The sequence below is a fragment of the Puma concolor genome, chromosome C2 (assembly GCF_028749965.1).
Source record: "Puma concolor isolate L17-30 chromosome C2, mPumCon1.1.hap2, whole genome shotgun sequence".
Lineage (NCBI taxonomy): Eukaryota > Metazoa > Chordata > Mammalia > Carnivora > Felidae > Puma > Puma concolor.
Genome location: NC_141675.1, coordinates 97,984,075 through 98,009,130, shown reverse-complemented (window position 1 = coordinate 98,009,130; position 25,056 = coordinate 97,984,075). Strand labels below are relative to the sequence as shown.

The window sequence follows — 25,056 nt, the reverse complement described above, 5'->3', positions numbered from 1 at the left end:
TCCCCAGAGGTCAGGGGGCATGGAACTCAAAGTTCCAACCCTCAAATCACTTGGTGGTTCTCCAGGCAACCAGCCCCATCTTTAGGTGCTCTCCAAAAGACATCTCAGTAACATAACAAAAGACACCTTTATTGCAGTCATTGCAGGAAATTTACAAGTTTTAGGAACTCAGTGCCAGAAATGGGACAAAGACCAAATATATATTTCTTAATATAAGTCACCATATCATAGCCTCTACTAATAAGACAATCTTCCTGCCCTCAACAAGCTTATAAAATAATTGAGTTTGGGGAACAAGTACTCCAATAACTGCAATACAAAAAAAAAAAATTAATAAAAATACAACCAAGGATGATGTGGGAGCTCGATGTAATGGTATATCTTGCCCCAGAGATTGGCAAACTACAGCTTATGGGCTAAGAGTGTGTTTTTCCTACATTTTTAAGTGGTTGAGAGAAAATCTAAAGAGTAACATTTTGAGACACTTTAAAATTATATGCAATTCATGGGGCGCCTGGGTGGCGCAGTTGGTTAAGCGTCCGACTTCAGCCAGGTCACGATCTCGCGGTCCGTGAGTTCGAGCCCCGCGTCAGGCTCTGGGCTAATGGCTCGGAGCCTGGAGCCTGTTTCCGATTCTGTGTCTCCCTCTCTCTCTGCCCCTCCCCCGTTCATGCTCTGTCTCTCTCTGTCCCCAAAATAAATAAACGTTGAAAAGAAAAAAATTTAAAAAAAAATAAAATAAAATAAAATTATATGCAATTCAAATTCCAGTGTTCATAAATAAAGTTTTATCGGAGCACAGCCATGCTCATTCATTTACGTAGCACCTATTGTTTTTTCACACTACAATGACAGACTGAAGAGTTGAGACAGACTCCATATGGCTCAGAAAGCCAAAAAAAAAAAAAAAAAAAAAAAAATGACTATCTGTCCCTTTGCAGAAAAAGCTCTGGACTGTTCATTTAGGATGGTGCAAGGAAATTCTCCTCCTGCCAAGGAGGTGAGGATTGGGATGAGTCATGAAGGGTGTGCGGGGTTTCAGCAGACACAGGACAGAAATGTTTGAGGGGGGCTACGTCATATGTGAAGTCCGGGAACTCAGGGAGTGAGGTGAGTGTTCAGTAAGCAGCATGTGAATTAATTGGCTAAAGTAAAGGGTGTGTTCATGGGAGAAGCTGGAAGGGCAGACTGGGTCCATTGCACAAATTTCTCATTCTATAACAATGCATGACTTTCTAATGTGATAAGCAACAGGAATACTTAATGTGTTTTGGGAGGGGCACAGGGAGGTTCAGACTGGTGGAAGTGGACAAATGGTAAGACCTAATTCTGTTTCTGCTTAATCTGCTAAAAGGTGTGGTAGAGAGTGGAAGGCAGACCAATTAAGAGGGTGTCTATAGTGTTAGCTTTCAGCGCATAATAATAAGGGAATAAGGGAATAATGTTTCAAGGTGGAATTTCAGACTTTCGATAAAAGGAGAATCTTTGTCTAGGTTCTCCTTGGGTACCCCCTCCGCTCCTACTGCCAGCACCCCCATCGTTACCTTAATTCTCCACAGGCTGATGACAACACACAGAGGCGGCAGAGGTACTAGCATTACCGTTTTGAGCTCAACGGGCTTTCTTTTCCCTTAAGATTTTATTTTTAAGTGATCTTTACACCCAACGCGGGGCTCAAATTTACAACCCTGAGAACAAGAGTCTCACACTCTACTGACTGAGCCAGCCGGGGTCCCCAAGATCACTGGGCTTTTATATGTGACTTAACTGTGAGTTCAGCCTGGATAGAAAGTAGGGAATTGTTCTAGCCTGAAGCTGTTGAGCTGCCCCAGCCACAAGGGAAAGATGCTTACTGGACTACCCTGGAATATTTTATTCCTAGTCTTGGGTCTAGTCCTGAGCAGATACAGGAATATGGGGAATCACTGACTTCCGATGGGTCTATGGGAACTGAGGGAAGAGTGGTGACATCCCCCTTCCTTCCGGGGAGCCTCAAGCTCAGGACCTTCTCCAAGGCCGCTCCAGGTTGTGACACATCTGTAAAGCTCTCTGTTTTAAAGCTCTCATCAGTTTCACACTGCCAGGCAGACCTGTTGCCCTGGGTGGCTCTTTGGGTCATGTGATATCACTTATGAGAGGATTATGGCACATCTCATCATTGTCTATGCCTCAAAAGGAAAGTAATTTTCATTTACCTCAAGATCAGAGTCAGACTTAATATTTCCTTATTTTTACCCAAGTCAGCCTAATTATTCTGGCTCGAAGATCAGATTATCATAAATCCCTAGGCGGCTCATACAGATTAATTCAGAAGTTGTAGAATTTGCCTGCTCAGTTTCAAAAACAGAGAAGAGGGAACTTTCTTTCTTTGGTGGCTCCAAATGGTGCAGTGTTTCACCCTTCAGAACCACAAAGCGAGAGGTGTGCTGGTTCTTTGTACCATGATGAGCACTGTCACTAGATTCCTCCAGTGAACTACGTGGCATAAATAGTATGACCTGTTTTTAGAATATAACCAAAACAACTAGTATGACATCCATGGAACATTCTAGATGGATTTCCCCGTTTCCCTACAATTGTGAGAAAAATAACAAGAATAGTTGGTTTGAGGAAAAGGCAATGTCCAATTCAGGAACGCTGGCTGGATTAAATCCTTAGATTTGGGAATAAGTCATAGAACCTGCTCTTTACCACCTGTTGAAGCCCTTCCTCCTGACAAGAATGCATATGGTTACTAGTTCATTCATCTGCTTTTCTTATGTCATTAAATAGCCCTAATTTATCCTAACCTGGGGCCCTCCCTTGCCACTTTCCCCAGTATTGCTTTCTCTGATCTCTGATATTTTCCCTCTCCTGTTTTCAGAATTAATATGGAACCTAGTCTCTGGGCTGTTCTCAACATCTCAAGTGTGAATCTTCCCTGTCAACATCTTCACAAGGAAAATGAGTCATGGCATCACCTGGTGATGAGGTCATGATACCACAGCCCCTGCTTTGAAAATGTATTTGTACTTTTCTACTGTAAAGGAAATCTGAAAGGGAAAGATGAAATTGTAGTGCAAGCTCTAAAGCCTGGTCCTTTAGACACTAGGAGCTATAGCCCAGCCCTAACAGGCACTGGCCCTGAGAAAGTCCTGCTGTGGGTTTTTCCATCTCCCTCTCCACATTTCACCTTGCCTGGGAACCTAAAGGGAAAACCTGTGGAGAGTAGATCAGCACTGTCTCCGTGGGATGATCTTATCTCACATGCAACCTATGCAAGTAGTTTGAGTTCAAATCCTGGCTCTGTCGCTTACTAGCTTTTGAGCAGTTATTTAATGTCCCTGTGCCTCAGTTCCTTTATCTGTAAAATAACAGTACCCATTCTATAGCCTTGTTAGAATTAAACTAGTTAATATATATAATATATTTAATAAATATATGTGTATGTCTCTCTATAAAATATATATAAAGTACTTGGAAGGGTACTAGGCACATAGTAATATATAATTTTTTCAATTTATTATTAGTATTATTTCCTCCAAGGATCTGATGGTATTTTATAGTCTTTACCTTTATTATTTATTTATTTATTTATTTATTTATTTATTTATTTATTATGTGTGTATAGTCTTTACCTTTAAAGGGTTTTCTTTGTTCAGAGGGGGTATATTTTAAATTTTTTTTTTTTTTCAACGTTTATTTATTTTTGGGACAGAGAGAGACAGAGCATGAATGGGGGAGGAGCAGAGAGAGAGGGAGACACAGAATCGGAAACAGGCTCCAGGCTCCGAGCCATCAGCCCAGAGCCTGATGCGGGGCTCGAACTCACGGACCGCGAGATCGTGACCTGGCTGAAGTCGGACGCTTAACCGACTGCGCCACCCAGGCGCCCCGAGGGGGTATATTTTTATGAAATGTGCATAGCCCTGAAAAAAATTCCTTCATGAGATATCAAGGAGAGAAAATCGCAAAATGTTTGTCAAATAATGTACTCAATCCCTAGTCTCCAGAAAGTAGTAATTTTCACTTCACTCATATTGTTTTCTTCCAAACAATTATTTATTGAGTTCTCAAGTATCAGGCACTTTGTGAATACCATTTTCTTTCATCCTAAAGAAAATTCTGCACAGTAGGTATTAATATTCCAATCTGAAGGTTAACAAACTGTATTCTAAAGAAATTAGGTAGTTTACTCCAGGTCATATATTTAACTAGTGGCCAAGGCAGGATTTGAACTCAAATCACTTGCCCCCCAAACCACACCAGGGAACATGTAATCAGTGAGTGTCAGTGACTGACAATCAAGAGAGAACAGGATGCCAAAAACAGAGCAAATGATAGGGAGAATGACAAAGACAAAAACATCATGAGCAAATTTTGACTCAGTTATGATTTACAGATTTTTCTAGGGTCTATGTATTTGTTCTTAAACTGTCTAGTACCTTGGGAATAGAAACCCTTTAAAAAAATTTTTTTTAATGTTTATTTATTTTTGAGAGAGAGAGAGAGAAAAAGTTCAAGTAGAGTAGGGGCAGAGAGAGAGGGAGACACAAAATCCGAAGCAGGCTCCAGGCTCTGAGCTGTCAGCTAGAACCCACGAACTGCGAGATCATGACCTGAGCCGAAGTCAGATGCTTAACCAACTGAGCCACCCAGGTGCCTCTAGAAACCCTGTTAAATGGAAGTCTATTTGTCCTCAAACTGTATGCCCTTTACCTGACCTCCCTGCTCCACCCCTAACAAAAACACTCCATCATTTTTTCCACACATGGAAGAACACAACAACATATCTTCTAGAATCAGAGAGGAAACATACTAGGCTTTTTAAAAGATTTCTCAGGTACTGCTGTAAATGTGCAATCACTTATGTGGTGATTGATAATAGTCCATCAAGTCATGTGCAAATTATTGCTGATAGATAGTAGTGTCTGCAAAATCATCCCACCAGCCTCCGCAGATAAATAAGCCTACTGTAAGAAGCTTGCCATGTTGGTGCAGTTTCTGGCAAAATCACCTAGCTCCCCCTTCCAAACATATCTCTGCCCCTAATCCCTCCTACATAGAGATTCCGGAGCCACCTCCCTTTTGAGATCTGAAATACAGACCAATTCTGTTAAGTAAAAAGTACTTCAGGTAGTCTTGGTGCTCATTGAGGATTGCTACTTATTTGATGATACCTTCTGAATGTCTAGTGTTAAATTCTTAGATTGAATTCTTGGTTAAGTTCCTTGAAATGTGGGAGATTGGAGACCTAGGGTTAAGACCCATTCTACCATTTGTGGGGCTTTCCATTTGGTTTTAATTTCTTTACTTTGCAAAAGGGATAGCACATTTACTCAGCCTAGAGGAACAGTTTTATGAAGTTGAAAGTACTTCATAACCTGTATTATAAAAATTCAAGCTATTGTCTTTTTTTTTTTTCTTAGCAAATGGAATCCCAGTTTTTTTCCATCTCCCATCAGCTAGACTTTATAATGACATGCACTCTGACACATTCTGTACCCTCACTAGGTATTAAATACAGTGACATTCAGGACGAGTTTTACTAACTATCCAGTGGGGGTGTGTTGGGTAGAGTTGGAAATCCCAAATCATGAAGCCCTCCCTCCTCAGGGCCAGAGGTTCCTAAGCTAACCCCCCACAAAATGTCTGCCAGCTGCAGCCACAGTTTTACCAGGTATGAGTATTACCAAACATGAGTAACCAGAGTACTCTCAGAACATATACAGACAGTTGTGTTCTCTGGATGTATAAGGTCTATCGCTTGATCCATGGGGTAGAGATAAGTGAAATAGTAGCTGAATGAGATTTTTGTGTGTGTGTGGGAGGGCTGGTGTCAGGTGAAGGCTATATGTTTTGAAAATGAGTAGATGTGTAGTTTAAGTGAACTTTCATCACCAGATGCTGGACCATGGGGAGGTTTAGGGCTGGATATGGTTAGGGAGGATTGGTGCATGTTAGTTGGCAGAGGAGAGGGATTATGGTTCGTGCTTGACACTATGAACAGATCCTCCCCCTTCCCTAGGATGGAAAGAAGTGGATTGAGCATTATATACATTTTAGACAGACTTCTGCTTATCTCTTTGAGGATAGATAGCTCTGTAACACTGTAAAGTTAAGGAAATGGATTCTTCCCCTCCCTGGGTAGGGATACCAGCCAATTGTGGAGATGAATAAGGTCTTAGGGTCAAACCTCATTCGTACTATAGGGAGGGAAAAATTCTTCCTCTACCCTTCAAGGTCTGCCAGCTGGACTAAGCATTAAATTTACATGAGACTGGAGAAAAAAAAAAGTTTTAGTACATGTGCATGGAGGCCCAATAATGAAACCGAGATCCAAAGAAATGACCAGGGCAGGAAGTTTTCATACATTTTAAACAAAAAGACAATAAATTTGTGATTAATTGACAGGAAAAAGAAAACAAGCACTTGGAAACTTTAATTAATAAGGAATTCTAAGCAGAATTGAGGCTGACAGATTGGGAAAAAAAAACAACAAGATTTGTTTCTACAGCTTTCTCAATTTTAAAGTCACTATGGTGATAAGGATATCATTTTACTTCTTAATGCAGGGAAGGCATTTCTTATTTTTTTAATGTTATTTTTGAGAGAGAGAATGCACAAAAGCAGGGGAGGCTCAGAAAAGAGGGAGAGAGAGAGAATCCCAAGCAGGCTCCATATTCAGCACAAAGCCTATCACGGGGCTTGGGGCTCGATCTCAGGATCTCACCACCATGAGATCATCGCCTGAGCTGAAATCAAGAGTCAGATGCTTAGCCAACGGAGAGGTGCTCCGGGAGGGTATTTCTCATATGGGAAATTTGTTTCCCACTTTTAAGGGGACAGAGTGTCCTTGCATTGGTTGTTTCCCAAGTAGCTTCAATTCAAAATAATATGCCAATGTGCTATATTTTGGGGTGACCTGTCCTTGGCCCCTACAGATTCTATCTTATTAATATGTCTAAACTTAGTCTAATGATAATGTATAAGTTACTCTGGGATGATAGTGATGAGGACAGTGATTAAGATGAGAAAAAGTGGCAGCTAGCCCTTTTTGAACATGGGCACCACGACAGGGACTGTGCTAAGAACTCTATAGACACTCACTCATATAATCCTCATGATAATCTAGTGCGAGAGCCTTGTTCTCCCCCTGTCCTATAGGTAAGGAAACTGAAGCTGACCAGCCAAATTCGAGAGCTGGTGATTCAGTGGCAGGGTCTAGGTCCAGCCCAGCTATCTAACTCCATAGTCCATGCTCTTAAACGTCAAGGAATACCGACTTGTTGCGTTCTTTAAAATGCATTGGGTGGGAAGTAGGATTGAGAAAGGGTCCTGTCATCTAGAAGCTGGATAACACGGGCCCCTTTCTGTTTTCTCAGTTACCTAGATTATAAAACAGGCACAGTGATGTGTTCCTCACATGGTTCTGATGAGGACTGAATTGAAATACCACCTGTACATGCTATAAACTCATTATACATGTAAGAGGATAGATACACCCTGAGCATTCATTTCCCAGAGTGGAGAGAGGACACCTGGCCAGTTAGCTGGCTGCTGCTTACTGACATGCCGTCTGGTCACTGACACAGTGTGGCAGAGTCATTTGGCAACAACTACAAATACATGTTTTTGGAGCATCAACTATGAGCCAGCACTATTTTATCTATGGAGGTTTTGAGGGTTGTATAAAACTGACAAGGTCCTGCTCTCAGAAAGTTTATAGTCCAAGGAAAGATTTAGTTAATAATGAAATAAAAATATGTCAGGTAACCATAAGCGCAAAGAAGGAAAAGCAGGTTAGGTAGACCCAGAGGAAGGGTGCGTATTATAGTGGATGAGGAAGGTCTTTCTCATTTACGTATTCATCGAACAAAAAACATCAAGTACTGCTGACTTAGAAAGTAATTTATGAAAGAGTCTCAATCAAGAAATAAATCAAAATCGCTATTCAGTATAATAGGAAGAATATTTATTTAAATACTTATTGTGTCTTGTGCTCCTGAGTGTCCAACAAGAGACATTTTGTAGTATCTTCTTCAGCAGCTTGGGCTATGATTTGCTCTTGGGAAATCACACCTGGGAGGAATTCACCTGTGATGGCGGTACAAGGGACTGTCTGCTGGGAGACTGCTTTTCTATCTTTTCCCAGATGGATCGGCTGCGTGCTGTTCTCCTTCTTTGTCCAGTTGTTAGCAGAAGCCTCACAGTCCCTCTCACAGTCTCCTGTGTGATTACAGCCTTTTCATCACTTGATGGGGAGTCCCTCCCTTTTGTTTCCTGCTCAGTGGCCTCTATAGGCATTGGGAACTCTCCAAGATCAGAATATAGTGTCTCCCTCACCTTTCCTCCATTCAGTGTGTGCCACTTGTAGAGGCAGTGAGCACTTGTAGAGACAGTGAACTGCATTGGACAACACTTATCAGAGGGGCTGGTCCCGCTGCTCAAGAATGGCACCCCTTTTCCCTAGACCTGACTCTTAGTAAGTACTTGCTTGGGCATCAATGACTTCAACCCTTGATTCAGTCGGGCGACTTACACTCAAAGGTTTTCTAAAAGAGTTTTGTCAAATTCTGGCCAGCACGTGCGCTGATAGATGGACCAGCATAAGTATGTGCTTCATCTCAACTTTAGGCTCTCCCCAGCTCCACTGTGTGGAGGCAGAACTTTCTTCTTTGAGTAACTAAAGGACTAGTTATCCCCAGCTCACAATCACAGGCCCTAGGGCTCAGTATACAGATTAAGTATAAATGGAGGGATGTGGGAGGGGTCTCCAACAATCCTCAATGAATATTTTCACCTGTTTTACAAATGGAGAAGCAGAGATTTGTATTTGAAAAATAATTTGATTGATATGACTTCAGCCAATTCATAGATAAGATAAATATAAGTCAGTTGTCTATCTTAGATTTATTTCCATTTTCAAGTGCCTTTTGAAATTATCAGTGCCATTCTATAGGTTTGTGACTTCTCTTGTCTGATTTCTCCTCGTTCATTTCTGATTGGTTTTTGTGTTCAACCTCACCATATGAGGTCAGTCACTTAGGTATTGGGGAATATATAGCAGTTTTAGTCAGAAACTATTGAATTCTGTCCCTGGGAAAGGAAAGATTTAAAAAAAAAAATTTTTTAATGTTTATTTTTGAGAGAAACAGAGCATCAGCAGGGGAGGGGCAGAGAGAGGGAGACACAGAATCCGAAGAAGGCTCCAGGCTCTGAGCTGTCAGCACAGAGCCCAAAGTGGGGATTGAACTCATGAACCATGAGATCATAACTTGAGCAAAAAGTCAGACCCTCAACCAACTGAGCCACCCAGGCACCCTGGGAAAGGAAAGATTTTAATGAAAGTTGATAAAATGGAACGCTGGACTTCCTTGTCTGTCATCATCTTTCTGAAATGACACTGATAGATATGTTCAAAGTTTAGATTTTTTTCAGTAAGCATTAATCAAACATCTATCATGTGCCAGACACCATTCTAGAAACTGGAAATTCAGCTGTAAGCAAAATGGACAAAGTCTTTCATATGCCGATTTAGGTCTGTTAGAAGCCACCAAGTACCATATGCCCTTTACCTCTTCTCTGTGTCTTTGTGGGACAAAAATAGTTACAAATATATAATACAAAATGGAAGATAACTCTTTTGAAAGGAAACTGTGTCCTCTTCCACTAGGATACATATGCCACCTTGTATTCTTTTGGAAGCAGGTGGGCTGTACATGTTAAATAAATAGTATATGAAAGTGGGCTAAAGACCCATATTTTGATAACCAGCTCTTATCTGAAAACTTAACATTACTATTCCAGTTTCCAAAATGGGATATTTGGTTTTCTTATGTAGTCTGTCAACCAATGGACATGTCTTTCTCCTTCCCCTTCCCCTTCCCCTTCTTCTTCTTCTTCTTCTTCTTCTTCTTCTTCTTCTTCTTCTTCTTTTAATATAATTTATTGTCAAGTTGGCTAACGTACAGTGTGTACCGTGTGCTCTTGGTTTTGGGGGTAGATTCCCATGGTTCATCGCTTATTCGTTTAGTATAACTCTGAAGTTGCAGCAATATACTGCATCGTTTACTTGAAGGGAGAAAGAGAGTTGCCTCACTACCACTCTTCCAGGCTTTGCAAAATCACTCAATGTCCCACATTCCCCTGGAGATGATCTTGGTCATTATATATTTGCTGTGCTCCCACCTGACCAGGAACTAAAAAAGGATTTTGTACTGGACTGAAAATCAGAGTTTAAAAGTGTGATGTCAGGGGCACCTGGGTGGTTCAGTCAGTTAATCATTCGACTCTTGATTTTGGCTCCAGTCATCATCTCAGGGTCCTGAGATTGAGCCCTGCCTCTGGCTCCATGCAGGGCATGGAGCTTGTTCAAGACTTTTTCTCTCTTCCTCTCTCTGTCCCTCCGTGTTCGTGCATGTGCTCTCTCTCTCTCAAAAAAATAAAAATTCTTAAGTTAAAAGAAATTAAAATGTGATGACACTTGTTGGCAAAAGCACAGTTTCACTGCTTTCAACCTCCATCTTGCTCCACCCCACCCACACCCTTAGTTAGATCTTCAAACCGGATTGAGTGTTGAGGGAACCATGTGTAGCATAGCTGTGTCAATTCATCCTTTATTATTATTATTTTTTTACATTTATTCATTTTTGAGAGACAGAGCACAAGCGGGGGAGGGGCAGAGAGAAAGGAAGACACAGAATGAGAAGCAGGCTCTAGGCTCTGAGCTGTCGGCACAGAGCCCAACCCAGGGCTCGAACTGACGAGCTGTGAGATCATGACCTGAGCCGAAGTCCAATGCCTAACTGACTGAGCCACCCAGGGGCCTCTTCCTTTATTAATTTTTGCATTTGTTTATTTATTTTGAGGGAGAGAGAGAGAGAGAGATCAGGGGAGGGGCAAAGAGAGAGGGACAGAAAGAGTCCCAAGCAGTCTCCACATGTCGAACCCCATACTGCGCTTAATATCATGAACCTCGAGACCATGACCCGAGCCAAGATCAAGAAGCAGAGGCTTGATGGACTGAGCCACCCAGGCACGCCATTCATCTTTTAAAAACGACACTTTCTTCCTTATAACTGCCCAGAAAGAAACCCAAAGACATTTTATCTTCAGAACTGGAGGAGGTTGGTGCATCCTCCTTTTTTTCCTCCATAAGGGGCATTTCACTGAATTTCTGATCTTTTTTTTTTTAATTTTTTTAATGTTTATTTATTTTTGAGATAGAGACAGAGCATGAATGGGGGGAGGGTCAGAGAGAGAGGGAGACACAGAATCGGAAGCAGGCTCCAGTCTCCGAGCTGTCAGCACAGAGCTCGTCGCGGGGCTCGAACTCGTGAACCACGAGGTCATGATCTGAGCCCAAATCGGACACTTAACCGACTGAGCCACCCAGGCATCCCTGAATTTCTGATCTTTGACTGGGTTTAAAGAAATACAGAAGCTTCAGTATGACATCCTTTAATGCTTGGACATTTTTTCTAAAGTATATGCTATCAATATATTTAAAATAAACTATGCTTAAAAATAGAGTGAAATTTTCTATGTGAATTTTACCTCAATAAATTATTAATAAAACTAGAGTGAGCCATAAGTAGATGTCTGCCAAATTTTATATATATCATCACTACTTTATTTTGGTTCCTTTATGGATTGCATAAGATCCTGATAGGCATGAAAACTACAGTATGAGAAAGAAAGGGTGGCTTAAGATATTTCTGGTCCTTCAATTTTGCTTCTCAGAAATATCTTTTGCTCAATCAGAAAATATTTTGATTAACTAAAGATGTTCTTAGAAGAATTGGTTACACCAATGAATTTTTAAAAGCATTTATAGTTCAATCTTGTTTAAGAGAAAATTTGAAATATTATAATAGTAGTATTTATGGCTGGCAGAAGTAGATATAGGGCCAAGTTTTTCTGTGTTTGGAAGGTTGAGGCAGTCCTATGATAATTGGAAAACATCGAATGAATTGTGGTGTCCCAGTTGAACAGATGATGTTATTGTAGTTCTGGAAGTCAGGCATTCATAGAGTTTTGCCTAAAGTTTTTTTGTAACATAATTAATGCAAATGTTTGGACATCTTAGAATGGCTCCTAAGTTATGCACTCCCCCTTCCCCAGAAGGAAAGGAAAATATTAACCAGAGCAACAATGTTGGATATTAAATAGCTACATCTTATATTTGGCTTTCTTACTTGTGATTTTTAAATACTGTTGAAAATTATTCCCCTTTCATCTAATCCATTTAGAAATTTGAGGGGCGCCTGGGTGGCGCAGTCGGTTAAGCGTCCGACTTCATCCAGGTCACGATCTCGCGGTCCGTGAGTTCGAGCCCTGCGTTGGGCTCTGGGCTGATGGCTCAGAGCCTGGAGCCTGTTTCCGATTCTGTGTCTCCCTCTCTCTGCCCCTCCCCCGTTCATGCTCTGTCTCTCTCTGTCCCAAAAATAAATAAATGTTGAAAAAAAAATTAAAAAAAAAAAAAAAGAAATTTGACTAGTTTCTAACAAGTTAGCAAAGTGGTACCCATCTTTTTCAGACCAGTATTCATCCAAGGTTTTAGCACTGGTTGAAAAGTAAAGATTTCACATACTTTGGATTCCTTTAGACTTTAGAGCTCCCGAACAAATTTGTCAATAAAGACAATAAGCTATAGAAGTGAAGATTCCTGAAAAAGTGATTGTAACTTATAATGAGATTCTTCCTACATGTAAGGCACTGCATTGGAATGTCCTCCTCCGTTAATTCACAGATAGCAACAATCCCATGTAAAAATTAAAGAGTTTTGAAATGATCTCAGAAAACATCAGAGGTCAGCCCAAAGCTTATTTGTTATAGGACTGAGCTGAAAAAGTAATTTTTTTCTTAATTAAAAAAAACATTTAAGTAATCTCCACACCCAATGTGGGGCTTGAACTCAAGACTGAGATCAAGAGTCACATGCTCTTCCAACTAAGCCAGCCAGGTATCCCAAAAGTAAATCTTTTTTTTTTTTTTTTTTTTTTTTAAGAAATTTAATTAGAAAAAAATGTTTAATGTTTATTTTTGAGAGAGAGCACAAGCAGGGAGGGGGCAAAGAGAGAGAGAGGGAGACACAGAATGCGAAACAGGCTCCAGGCTCTGAGCTGTCAATGCAGAGCTGGATGCAGGGCTCGATGCAGGGCTCAAACTCATGAACCACGAGATCATGACCTGAGCTGAAGTCAGACGCTTAACTGACTGAGCCACCCAGGCACCCTAAAAGTAAATCTATCTTGATGAGACTTATGAACTGACTCTTTAGCTATTAAATACCAAGATCCCCTTTTTCCAGACCTTCTGCACCTGTAACTCACTACATAGATTGTTGGCCTAACTTCTTTACAAAATGGGTGTAAGATCAGGCATCTACTGTGAATTCCTGGGAAATTAATGATTGTTAAAGCACCATGAGGTTATTTCTCTCCAAAAAGCATACTTACAAAAGAATTTTATGGGGGCACCTGGGTGGCTCAGTCGGTCAAGTGTTCGACCTCGGCTCAGGTCATGATTTCACGGTTTGTGAGTTTGAGCCCTGCGTTGGGCTCTGTGCTGACAGCTCGGAGCCTGGAGCCTGCCTCGGATTCTGTGTCTCCTTCTTTCTCTGACCCTACCCCACTTGTGCTCTCTCTCTCTCTTAAAAATAAATAAGTGTAAAAAAAATTAAAAAAAAAAAAGAATCTTACGTGGGTAGATACAGTACCATCTGTTCAGTAGTGTGTCCATAGTACCTAGCATAGGCACTCTGTATTGTTAAATGAATAAATGAATGAGAATGTTGACGTGATGCTTTAGGGGTTATCTGCCAGAAGAAAGGCTAAGATATTGCAAGTCACTAATGCAATAAAATTGGACTTGGGGTTGGGTGGGAGGAAAGAGGACCTGAGTCAAGTATAACCTGGGCCACTGACTTAATCACCCTATAAATTTAGGCAAGTCACTTAACTTCTCAGGGCCATTTTTAGAAACTGAAGGAGCCGTGCTGCTTTTACTGAGTGATCTCTGGTTTCTCTGGGCTCAAATAGCCTTTGTCTTAGGTAAGTTATTATATTTCCAATTAGGAAAAGGTCTATGTGGCTTGACACATTAGGTTACCCAGTAGCCAGTCTTGGGAAAAGTCCTCTTCTTGTTTTCTCTCTCACCAAAATGTACTCCTAGTCCAATTACCTCTAGTACTGTGAAAGGAATTTTACCAGAAAATAACCTGTAGTTTAAGTCATATTAATAGAATCAATTAAAGGTACAAAAAAAAAAAAAAAAAAAGGATATGCACACTTACAATCCAACACTGTCTAGCATAAGACCCAGTTTTTACTTAAAATATTTTTGTCTTTGGATGTTTCTATTCAGTCATTTAAGTCTGACCTTATGTTAGGCTCGTTTTTTTCCCTTGCCTCCCTTCCTTCCTCCCCTTCCCTTATTCCCCTCTCCTTTCATCTCAATCTGTCTCTTTCCCTCTATCTGAAACATATATTAGTTGTCTTTTTTCAACCAATCTCTAAAATCCAGTTTCCCTAAATTTCTAATGATGTTAAGTGGTCCAGCAGTTTCTCCAGAATGTGCTGCATGCCCATGGAACACTTTGATTATCTCTTTAGGTACACCTGCCTATTTGTTTGCCTAGCTCTTACAAGACTGCCTTCATCTCTCTCTCCTAACTTTGGTCTTACATGATTCTCTCCCTTCCTAGTACCCCTTCTTCTCTTGTGTGCCTTATACTCTTGGATTGTTCAGTTGAGGCTGGTCCCACAATCTTGGCACTCAAGCCCAGTCTGAGCCCTCTAAATAGATATTGTAACATAGATGCTATGTATAGAAACTTAAGTCCTGATCATTTGGAAAGTTAAAGTGGCAGATAATCTGAAAAATTGGAAGAGAGAGAGAGAAAGGGGGAGAAAGAGAAAGCGAGATGGGTGTGGTGGGGGGGGGGAGAGTACAGAGGAGCCTTGATTTATCCATGTAAAGTTTCTTTCTTTATAGCATGCAGAGTCTCAGCTTTCTTCTTTTTATGTTTTCCAGATTTTTAAAAGAAGTTTCATCCCCTTTGCTTTGTGTTCTTAAAGAGAAAAGGGAGGCTGTAAAATTGTAGCTTTTTTGAATCATCAGAGGGTCTTTTCTGCACACCTGCCCACTCTGAAATAATTGGTTTGTCTACTTTCACAAGAAGCAGTATTTGTATTAAAGGATCACTTGGCATCAATGCCCAAGTACAGATGTCCTATCATATAAGACTGTGCCTCATTCAGAAAACTCAAGATAGAGTGAAATAAATTAACAACATCTTGGCTCTGTGCTCCATTCACAACTGTTAATTTAACAGGGTTATGCTTCCATCTCTGAGCAGAGAGTTCCTGGCAGGGACAGCTGCTCCCGTGCCCCAGATTGTGCTGTGTGCATCCCAGTAGGAGTTATCAAGGGCAGCAGGATGGAGGGAAGGTGGTATTGCCTTAGAGAACTGAACAGTGTCGCAGCATGGCATTGGGGGGAGGGAGCCCAATGGGCTCTCCAAAGTGCTTTTTATCCACTCTTTTGTTCTTTGTGTGGATACATGCACAGTTAACTGAGGAAGAAGAAGAACTTGTCTTAAAAATTTTAATGGAAAATTGTTAACCCTGCTTTTACTCTCACATGTAGTTAATTTTCAAAACTACCATCCACTAGCATGTTGATGAACCTACATAGCAACAGGCCCATATGCCTGTCCAAAGAATGTCAAATAGACCTACATTATGATTAGCAAGATCTGGGTCACTGGGACAGAGCTGGTATGACAGATAGAAAATATACTTCTGTGTTGGTCTGCTGTGGCTTACCTCCTAAACTGGAGTAGAGGCCAAGATCAGGCCAAAGTCAAGATTGGGGCCAAACACAGGATGTAGTATATGATAAACACTCTTCTATTAGTAGTCTTTTGAAGGACATTGGCTGCATTGTTCACTGTTGTATTTCCCCATTGCCTACAACAGTGTTCACAAAAGTGGACAAAAGTTAAATGTTCAAAAGTTAAAGGAAGAAATGAATGGAGACTATATCTAACCATATGAGGGCACCATGGCGAGCAATGGAGCTATGTAGAATTTTGTGTACTTGCTTATACATTTCTTTTCATGACTATACCTTTTTTGCCTATCTTATGATTTAATTTCCTTATGGATAAAAAGTTATTTGCAGCATATTTTGTTCTATAAATGTTACAACCAAATGGTAAAAAAAAATTTTTGTGTTCTAGTCTCTTGCCTTCAGTACCAGGATGACTCTATTAATGATAATATCAAACTAATTTTAGTTTTAAATTGCTTTGGGAATAAGAAATTGTGATTTAGTGAATATATGCTACTCTTTCAAAAGTGGAAACAGTGTTTTCCATTCTTTTTTTGTTTTTCACTAAAAAAAAAAAAAAAAGGCCATTTTCTGTATTCAAATATTGAAGGTCTCTGTGTTGACTATTGATATTAGACCACATACAGGTCAAAGTAGACATCATTTTGTGACCAGCATTCTGAGTTGTCACATTCCGAACAAATCCCTCAAAGCCCTGAAACTCATCTGCATTTTGCACTAAACTCTGATGGATTTGTTGTCTAAACCTTGTACTCTTTGCCTCAGTCCTACTGGCTTCCTGACCAGACTTGAAATCTTGGGGAAACAAATAGACTTTTCCATGATATGTGTGTGTGTGTGTATATATATATATATATATATATATATATATATATATATATATAATGAAATTTATTGTCAAATTGGTTTCCATACAACACCCAGTGCTCATCCATGATATTTTTTTAAGCCATCACGTTTTTCACAGAGTCCCCTTTCCGGAACTCTGAAAAACCAGTATCTTTCACAGCTCTTTGATGAAAACCTAGGATGAATATAATTTGAATTATCAAGGGACATCTTTAAAAAGGCTGGTTTAAGTTTGGTAATGAAGAGACATTGATCTGGGGAAAGAAATACATATAAAATAATGCCAGTGATTCTGGAAGGTCAAAAGGACATTGGTTTTCCCATCAGATAATGTGTTCTCTACTTAATTCTCCATCATGGAGAGAAAAAGGCTTGATTTGAATTTCCAGGGTATTGTTGACCTCTTCACTTCAACTATGGAGCCTGAGTGAAACTAAATCATTTGATGCATATTTGTTGAATGCTGTGATTTGAAGGAAAAAAATATCACTCCATCTCTTCTGTTTGTTTTTTTTTAAACCCCCCTTTTCTCCACAAAGGTTGAAAAAAATGATGAGGACCAAAAGATCGAACAAGATGGCATCAAACCAGAAGATAAAGCTCATAAGGCCGCGACCAAAATTCAGGCTAGCTTCCGTGGACACATAACAAGGAAAAAGCTCAAAGGAGAGAAGAAGGGTGATGCCCAAGCTGCTGAGGCTGAAGGGAATGAGAAGGATGAAGCCCCTGTTGCTGACGGTGTGGAGAAGAAGGAGGGAGAAGGTCCCACTCCCACTGACGGGGCCCCTGCCTCTGGCCCCAAGCCTGAGGAAACCGGCAAGGCAGGCGAAACTCCTTCCGAGGAGAAGAAGGGGGAGGGCACCCCTGATGCTGCCACAGAGCAGGCAGCCCCCCAGGCTCCTGTCCCCTCAGAGGAGAAGGCCGGCTCTGCTGAGACAGAAAGTGCCACTAAAGCTTCCACTGACAACTCGCCGTCCTCCAAGGCCGAAGACGCCCCAGCCAAGGAGGAGCCTAAACAAGCCGACGTGCCTGCTGCTGTCACTGCTGCTGCTGCCGCCACCACCCCTGCTGCAGAGGATGCTGCTGCCAAGGCAACAGCCCAGCCTCCAACGGATGCTGTGGAGAGCAGCCAAGCCGAGGAGAAGATAGGTGAGCAACCGCGAGGGTCCCACGCCATGGGTGGGTGGGCCAGAGGGGGCCTATTGGAAAGGCCAGGCCACCAGGGTCATTGAGGGAGAGGGGAGAAGTCTAGAAGGGTTTTCAAGAAATGAAGGGAAGCTGTGCTTAATTCACCAAAGTGGCAGGACTACGAGCTAAGTCTGGCCACTTACATTCCCAAGTATCTCCAAGCCTGCGAGAGAACGCTGGCAGGTCTGTGTAGCTGCTGGTACTAGCAAGATGTGGCGATTATCTTGTTAACTGCACTGACATAAATAGTAAAACTAGGTAATCCTGGTTTAAAAAAAAAAGATTCTGTGTGCTGGATACACTTAGTTTAGTAAGTAATTACTGAGGCTACATATATTTTATAGATGGGAATTAGCTAATGTGATTATTTGGCTCTAGGAAGTGCCTGGTTATAAGTACAGCCAACTCCCTATTGATCCAGATGATCTAGTTTGTGAATTGCTGGCAGCAAAAACATAATCTCAGACCACCTTTGCCTATCCCACAGTATGTTTCTGGGCATTCTCCCCACCATCAATTGGTGAGTAGTGTGAGTATGTGTGTGTACGCTCAGAGAATGTTAATTGTAACATTGAATCAGGGTCAAACTAATTAGGAAAATAAGTCTGTTGACGTTGCCAAAAACAAAAGAAAAACCCCAAATATAGAACATGCTGTGAAGTCAAACATAAATTATCATTTTATTATTGAAGATGCGACTTTCTACCATATGCATAAATAATTGAGGATTGACTATGATTATAAAAAGGAACTGGATTCTCTTTGGTTTGGAGCTCTTACTTGAAAGCTGGAGTGTTTTCACTATTATGGCCCAAAAAGCCTGTGCAGAATTGGAGTAGAGCATTCTCAGAGCAAGATCGATTTAACAGAACTTCACCTCTGGAGACTAGACCCATCTCTCACCCTAACCATCTGAAGTGGTGAAGGAGGTCAACAGTCTCCAAGATTTTTCTCTAGCCTAATATGACCCATGAATACCTTTCAGCCTCAAAGACTTTAAAGATAAAGTTGCTTCTGTGCCAGTTTAAAAGTTTGGGTTTACTTCTTTCAAATTTTGTGAACTTAACCCATGATGTGTCCAAGGACCCACATTTGGACCAGACCACATTGTGCCCTTGAGAAAGGACCTCCTCCAAGAGGGAAATATTTTGGCTTCTGACCATTATATTGAGAAAGTAATCATTGGACATTTGCCTTGATATTCATTTTAGATACAAAATTAGATACTACAATATGGCAGATGTTTATTTTAGATATTTTCAAGTCAACTTCTTTCACCTTAACCCCTAAATTCTGTAAGAAGCCAGACTATATTAATTATTATTGTTATTAGCATTCCCTAGCCCCAGACAGATCACACAACTCTTTTTACCAGTGACTCATTTTAAATCTTTATTCTAACTACATACCTGCCCCAGGGGTCAGACCTTGTGGTTAAGAAGATGGGGATATTTCCCTAGAAAAGGTAAGGCACATGATGAAGAATGGTGTGTTGATTTTAATTTACTCAGCAGAACAAACCTCGTTAACTACTTTTTTGGTTGTTTTTTGTTTTGTTTTGTTTTGTTTTGTTTTTTATTATAATTGCAGTCAGTTAACATATAGTGTTATATTAGTTTCAGGTGTACAATATAGTGATTCAACAATTCCATACGTCACCTGGTGCTCATCATGATAATAATAAATGTCTGCTGTTTATAAGCCACCTGGACTATGGTATTTTCTTAATCCCCATCACCTATTACACCCATCCCCCCACTCACCTCCCCTCTGATAACCATCAGTTTGTTCCTTATAATTAAGAGAATTAACTGTTTTTCTTTAGGTTTAAGGTTATAGTCTCAGGTATGATGGCTGGAAATCACTTTATGTATGACGCACTACCTATTATGTTATTTTCGTAAATTTAAAAATTAATCATGATTTTAAAAACAAAATATTTGACATTGCCAAAGTCATATTTTTTAAGTTGCAATTTCTAACGTTATGAGAATAAACAAAGATGTGATGTGATTTTAGGTTTGTGCTCATGATTTGGATCAATAGAAAGAGGGACTGCTTGAATCAATGAGAAGTCTAAAAATTTTAAGGAAATTCGGTTTCATTATTTTGCACATTATGGTGATTCCAAATGAATTAATAAAGTATTTTATCTAGTACGTGCTCAGTAAATGTCTAGTGATGGATGAATGAATGAAATTGACTAGATTTAATTTGTAGATAATAATTTGTTCACTCACTCTTATTCCTCCTGCAACCTGGCTTACTCTATTCACTTAATTTGATTAAAAATGTGTTGGGTTTTTGTAAGCAAACAAAAACCTCAATTTTACAAATTCCAACTGAAAAATGTCTCAATTAGTCTGAGTTTAAAATGTACATTGAAAGGTAATTGAAACTGTGGATGAAGTACTTGAAAGTAATCACAAAGGACACTTTATTTTACACTGCTTCTGAGTTTGGGGCAGGCATTGTCATGTTGGTTACATTCTGAAATGCTGCCTGTAGTTTCTATCCCGACTGATGTGTCTATTAGTGTTGCCTGCTGTTTGTGACAAGCACAAATTACCCAGATATGTGAATCTCAAGAATCACAGAAACTAGAGGTGACAGGGAGATCTATCACGGCATAGCAGGCCTCAATTCCCAGGAGCCCTGTACCACGTTTTCCTCTATCTCCCATTGGATTTCATTCTAATCCAGGTTAAAATAACAGTATTTCCAATTGAGCTCCACTGTCTGGAAACAGATGGCTACCCTGGGTTGCTGTAGGATTCCACGGCTGTCTGGATGGGTATAGAGAGACAAGCAGAGAGAGTGGAGTGGGGTTCGGGGCAGAACAAGTCACTCAGTAGAAATCAGGACAATAATTTCTGTCAGCAAGAGAGTCAAACAATTTGGACTAAATCTCATCACTGCTTTAATACAAATGGAAATGCTTTGTAAATTATAAATATGTTGTTTCACTTCTTTTTTTTTTTTTTTAATTTTCTTTTTTTTTTGAACGTTTATTTATTTTTGGGACAGAGAGAGACAGAGCATGAACGGGGGAGGGGCAGAGAGAGAGGGAGACACAGAATCAGAAACAGGCTCCAGGCTGTGAGCCATCAGCCCAGAGCCTGACGCGGGGCTCGAACTCACGGACCGCGAGATCGTGACCTGGCTGAAGTCGGACGCTTAACCGACTGCGCCACCCAGGCGCCCCTATTTCACTTCTTTTACTATTTATGGGATTATTACAGGTGGATGCTCTTTACATTAACCTTTGGAGTTGGTTAGGTTTTTTTTTCTTTCCTTTTTTTTTTTTTTTTTTGTTTTAAATCACCCAACTATATCTCCCTGCCTCTGCTTTGCCACTCTCCCTGCCCATCTCTTGATATGCCTATGACCAAGAGACTTCAGTGCTTTTCTGATGATGATTATTTTATAGGAGGAGGAGTATTTAGGCATATCTAGGACCCTGCTCCCCTTTAGCCATGAGGAGAGAACTTTCAAGCTGCCTTTAATGATAATGTTCTTGGTGTCTCCTGCTGAGCAATGTCACACTGTGTTCATTGGGCTCTCAGTGAAAGAATTTTGCTTCTCCATGATATCGTATTGACTTTCCCCAATAGGGGACTCCAGAATTTCTACGTGGCCATATGCAGTGATGCAACACTACCAGAGTAACCCATCCAGGTGGCTGGAAATCAGAGAGCTTGACTAGGTGGTTGCCACAGGGTACTTGACTGATACTACTAACAGGTATAACTCTGAGTTACCCTAGGTTTTCTTTAGGTTGAACTTGGCTGCATTTTATTTTCATAATCTCATTGCCTCTTTCTATCTGGGATCGTCAATAATGATCTTAGAAACAGGGGAGTTTTGTTTGTCAGAACAGAAAAATTAACTACCTCTTTTTTCTCCCCTTTTTTGCTTCCTTCCTCCTTCCCCCCTCCCTCTTTCTTTTTCTTCCTTCTTTCTTTTTCTTCCATTTATGTCAACTTTTTACTGTGTGTGGCATTAGGATCACAAAGACGAGTAGATATGGCCACTGATCTTAAAGAGTCCTGATCCAGTAGTGGGTGTGGGATGAAATTCAGAGAATGGTGTTGAGAACAATCACAGTAATAATATCGACCCCATTAAATTCTGCAAGAGGTATGGAGGATGCCAAAGGTATGGCAAGGCACTGTGGAGCAAAACATGAATGAGACAGTGCTTTGTGCAGTTTGAAGCATGATAAAAAAAGTTTTTATGTAATGTGTGTCTCAATTGCCAAACTGTTAGCAAAAACAACGGATGCAAAAGTTGTAGTTTCTGGAATCATAATTAAATGTAAGAAAATGAAATACCCAGCCTGTGTTTCTGGATTTGGGGCAATTCTTTATGTTCCTCCAAACAACATTTTCCTAAGGCCCAGGGTAACCATCCATAATATTTTTAGCTCTCCAAAAGACAGATCCTCGTCCACCAAGCTCTGTGTTAGATGTGAGATTTCCAGAGGATATTTACACTTACTTGGCAGGGCGCCTCATAAGCAGTTCTGATTTGAGATGTGGTTTCAACCACGTCCCAAATTTATACACAACTCATAAAGAGTGAAAATTTGGGTTGTGAAAGCCCATAAATGTTGTCTATAAAACGTGGGCACTCCGTCAGATACTCAGTGGCATCCTGCTTAAAAACTGTTGATTATTAAGTTTTTATGGAGCATTTTTATACTGCTAGAGTAATCATTTTTATTGGCTTTTCTTGACAGCAATCCACTGGCGTTCAGTAATATTTTCCTTTCTGCTTTTACATTCTGAGAATAGAGGCAAAGTAAATGCATATTCTGCCCACAGACACATTCAGTGACAAACTAAGGGGTCAAACTGATAGAACTCTAAATCCTCACCTTAGTTTTAGCCCTGGAGTTCTTTACATCTCTTTCAAGGTGCTGTTGTATGTCAGTTCCCGCATTTTCTCTTTTGCTTAGTAGTTGCAACCACTTTCTGATTATTGTTGGGCAATCCCAACCAGGACTTTCCTGGGCCATCCTATATCCTGTGTGCCCAGTAAGGTAATGCGGAGGAAGGAACGCTGGACTGGGATAAGGACACCAGGGTTCTATGTCAATGTTTCTACTAACCAGCTGTTAGATTTTAGGCAAGTCATTGCTTTTTGCCTGGCTTGAGTTGGCTCATCTTTGAAAGGAGGGTCTGGGAGAGTTGGTTTTTAAGGTTTTTTTTTTCGAGATTTAAAATACATAGTTTTTATCATGGGTAGCACTTAATGAGGATTTATCAAGTGTCTGACCATATGCTGAGTGCTGTCTGTGGATTATCCCATTTAGCCATCAGAAACACTCTGTGTGTAAGTACTTTTACAGATGAGGAATCTGAAGTTCAGAGAGATTGCAGCACCTGATGGTTGTCAACAGCCAGCAAGTGGCTGAACCAGGGGCTGAGCCCTGACGGCCTGATTACAGAGGTCATGCGTTGAACCCTGACACTCCTGCAAGTATTATTCTGAAAGAAACGAAGATGAGAGGGATATCTAAGAGCCGCCTTCTCATTTGTATAATTAGACCTATAGACCCTTGTCTAGGAATCATGAGTGATTACTTTCATAGATGAGTAACCAATAATTAACCATACTCCCTGATCATAATTCCCTCACAGCTCCATCACCCCCCAAATTATTGGGAATAGTAAAGTAGTTCTGAATCTTGGGTTCCTAGTGTGAAAATCCTTCAAGTACTGTTTTATTAGGCCCAAGAGAGCTATAAAGATCAGTCAAAATTGACTATTCTTGACAGAAGTGTTACTAACTCCATTTCATATGCTGGGAGAGCTGAACATTGGAAAGTGAAATTTTCAGATCTCAATCAGACAGAAGCGATTTCATGTGTTCTAGGTGATCCCTACTCTGAATTTGGCTTATCAAAATTAGTATCTTTTAAAATTCTTATTTATATCTTTTTCCTCCCTTTTGGCAAGTACATTTCTAAAGGACCCTGATACCTTTCTATTTATGATTAAAATAATATAAAGAACTTAATGGAGATTAATAGATTGAAGAGCCATCACTCTCTCTTCGTTTAAAAAAAAATGTAAGCTGACAAAAGATAAGAGATGCTTTAGAGTCAAGAAACTCATACTACGAAGGCTTTTACCTATTCTATTACCTATTTTATTAGCTCATATTAAATAGCTGCTATTGCCTCATAAACAAAGCTAATAACCAGAAAGGCATGTAAGTAACTCTGCTAATTTTAAAGTGGTAAAACTATATTTGGAGCTGAAAATGAAACCGTATTTCTTAAAATACAGAATATTTTCAGATGCTAATGTATATTCATCAAATATATTTTCTTTTGTCTGCACATATACCCATGCATACAGATTCCCAGAAGGATTAAAAGGAGGAGGAGACAGAACTAAAAGCCCCAAGGCTTACACAGTCAGTCCATTTGGCTAAACATGGAGAGAAAGCAGAGCACTCAATCTAATGGACTAGAAAGCACTGAGTGGTCATTACTCTTATTTCCTTCTCACAATCATAGCTTCGTTAAATAAAGAAAGGAAGGCTTTCTATAACCAGACATAAAAGGGAAGAAAGAAGGAAACCAATGGTGCTCCTTCAAGCTACAGGACCTGAGTCCTTAAAGATCCCCCAAGATGATGTTTTTGCAACATGCATAAAGAGGAGGGAGAGGTTTGAAAGGATGTATAAGTTTTGCCAGCCCTCTTAGTCCTGGGTGAATTTTGCGTCATAATAAAATGACTGAATCAGGTGCTGAACCTCGTATCAATACCTATCATCAGGAAAACTTGAATCTCTGCCTTCTAAATAGCTTTAGCCAGTTACTGATCTCACAGCAATAAAGCTTGGCTCCCTAAGCTAATAATTTATTTCTGGGCTTATTTAAAAGAATTGCCCATAAATTTTTTTCATAAGGCTGATGAATAGAATCCATGTTTTTAATAGACCTAATATCTTATAGGAAGTATCTGGTGCCAACGCTCTGTATTTTCAGCATAATAGACTAAACACCCCCTAAAATCAAGGGACCTGGGTTTGTGTTCAGGTCCTGCTGTGATTCCGGGCCAGCCCTTCTACCCGCTGGTCTTAGTTCCAACACCCACAAAGTAAGTGTTGCTCAGCTAGGTTTTCTCTGCCTCTTAGCTCCCAAAGGCAAGTATGCAATGATTG

The 25,056-nt window shown here is 40.3% G+C and overlaps 1 protein-coding gene across 2 annotated transcripts in view; it reads left to right on the top strand.

The window, feature by feature from the left end:
* GAP43 (growth associated protein 43) overlaps positions 1–25,056 on the top strand; it is a 127,649-nt gene that overhangs the window by 65,339 nt on the left and 37,254 nt on the right. For both annotated transcript variants that reach the window (XM_086676326.1, XM_025914005.2), the window contains exon 2: positions 17,229–17,838. In XM_086676326.1, coding sequence (XP_086532452.1) covers positions 17,229–17,838 — 610 coding nt within the window. The remainder of the gene's footprint in view (positions 1–17,228; positions 17,839–25,056) is intronic.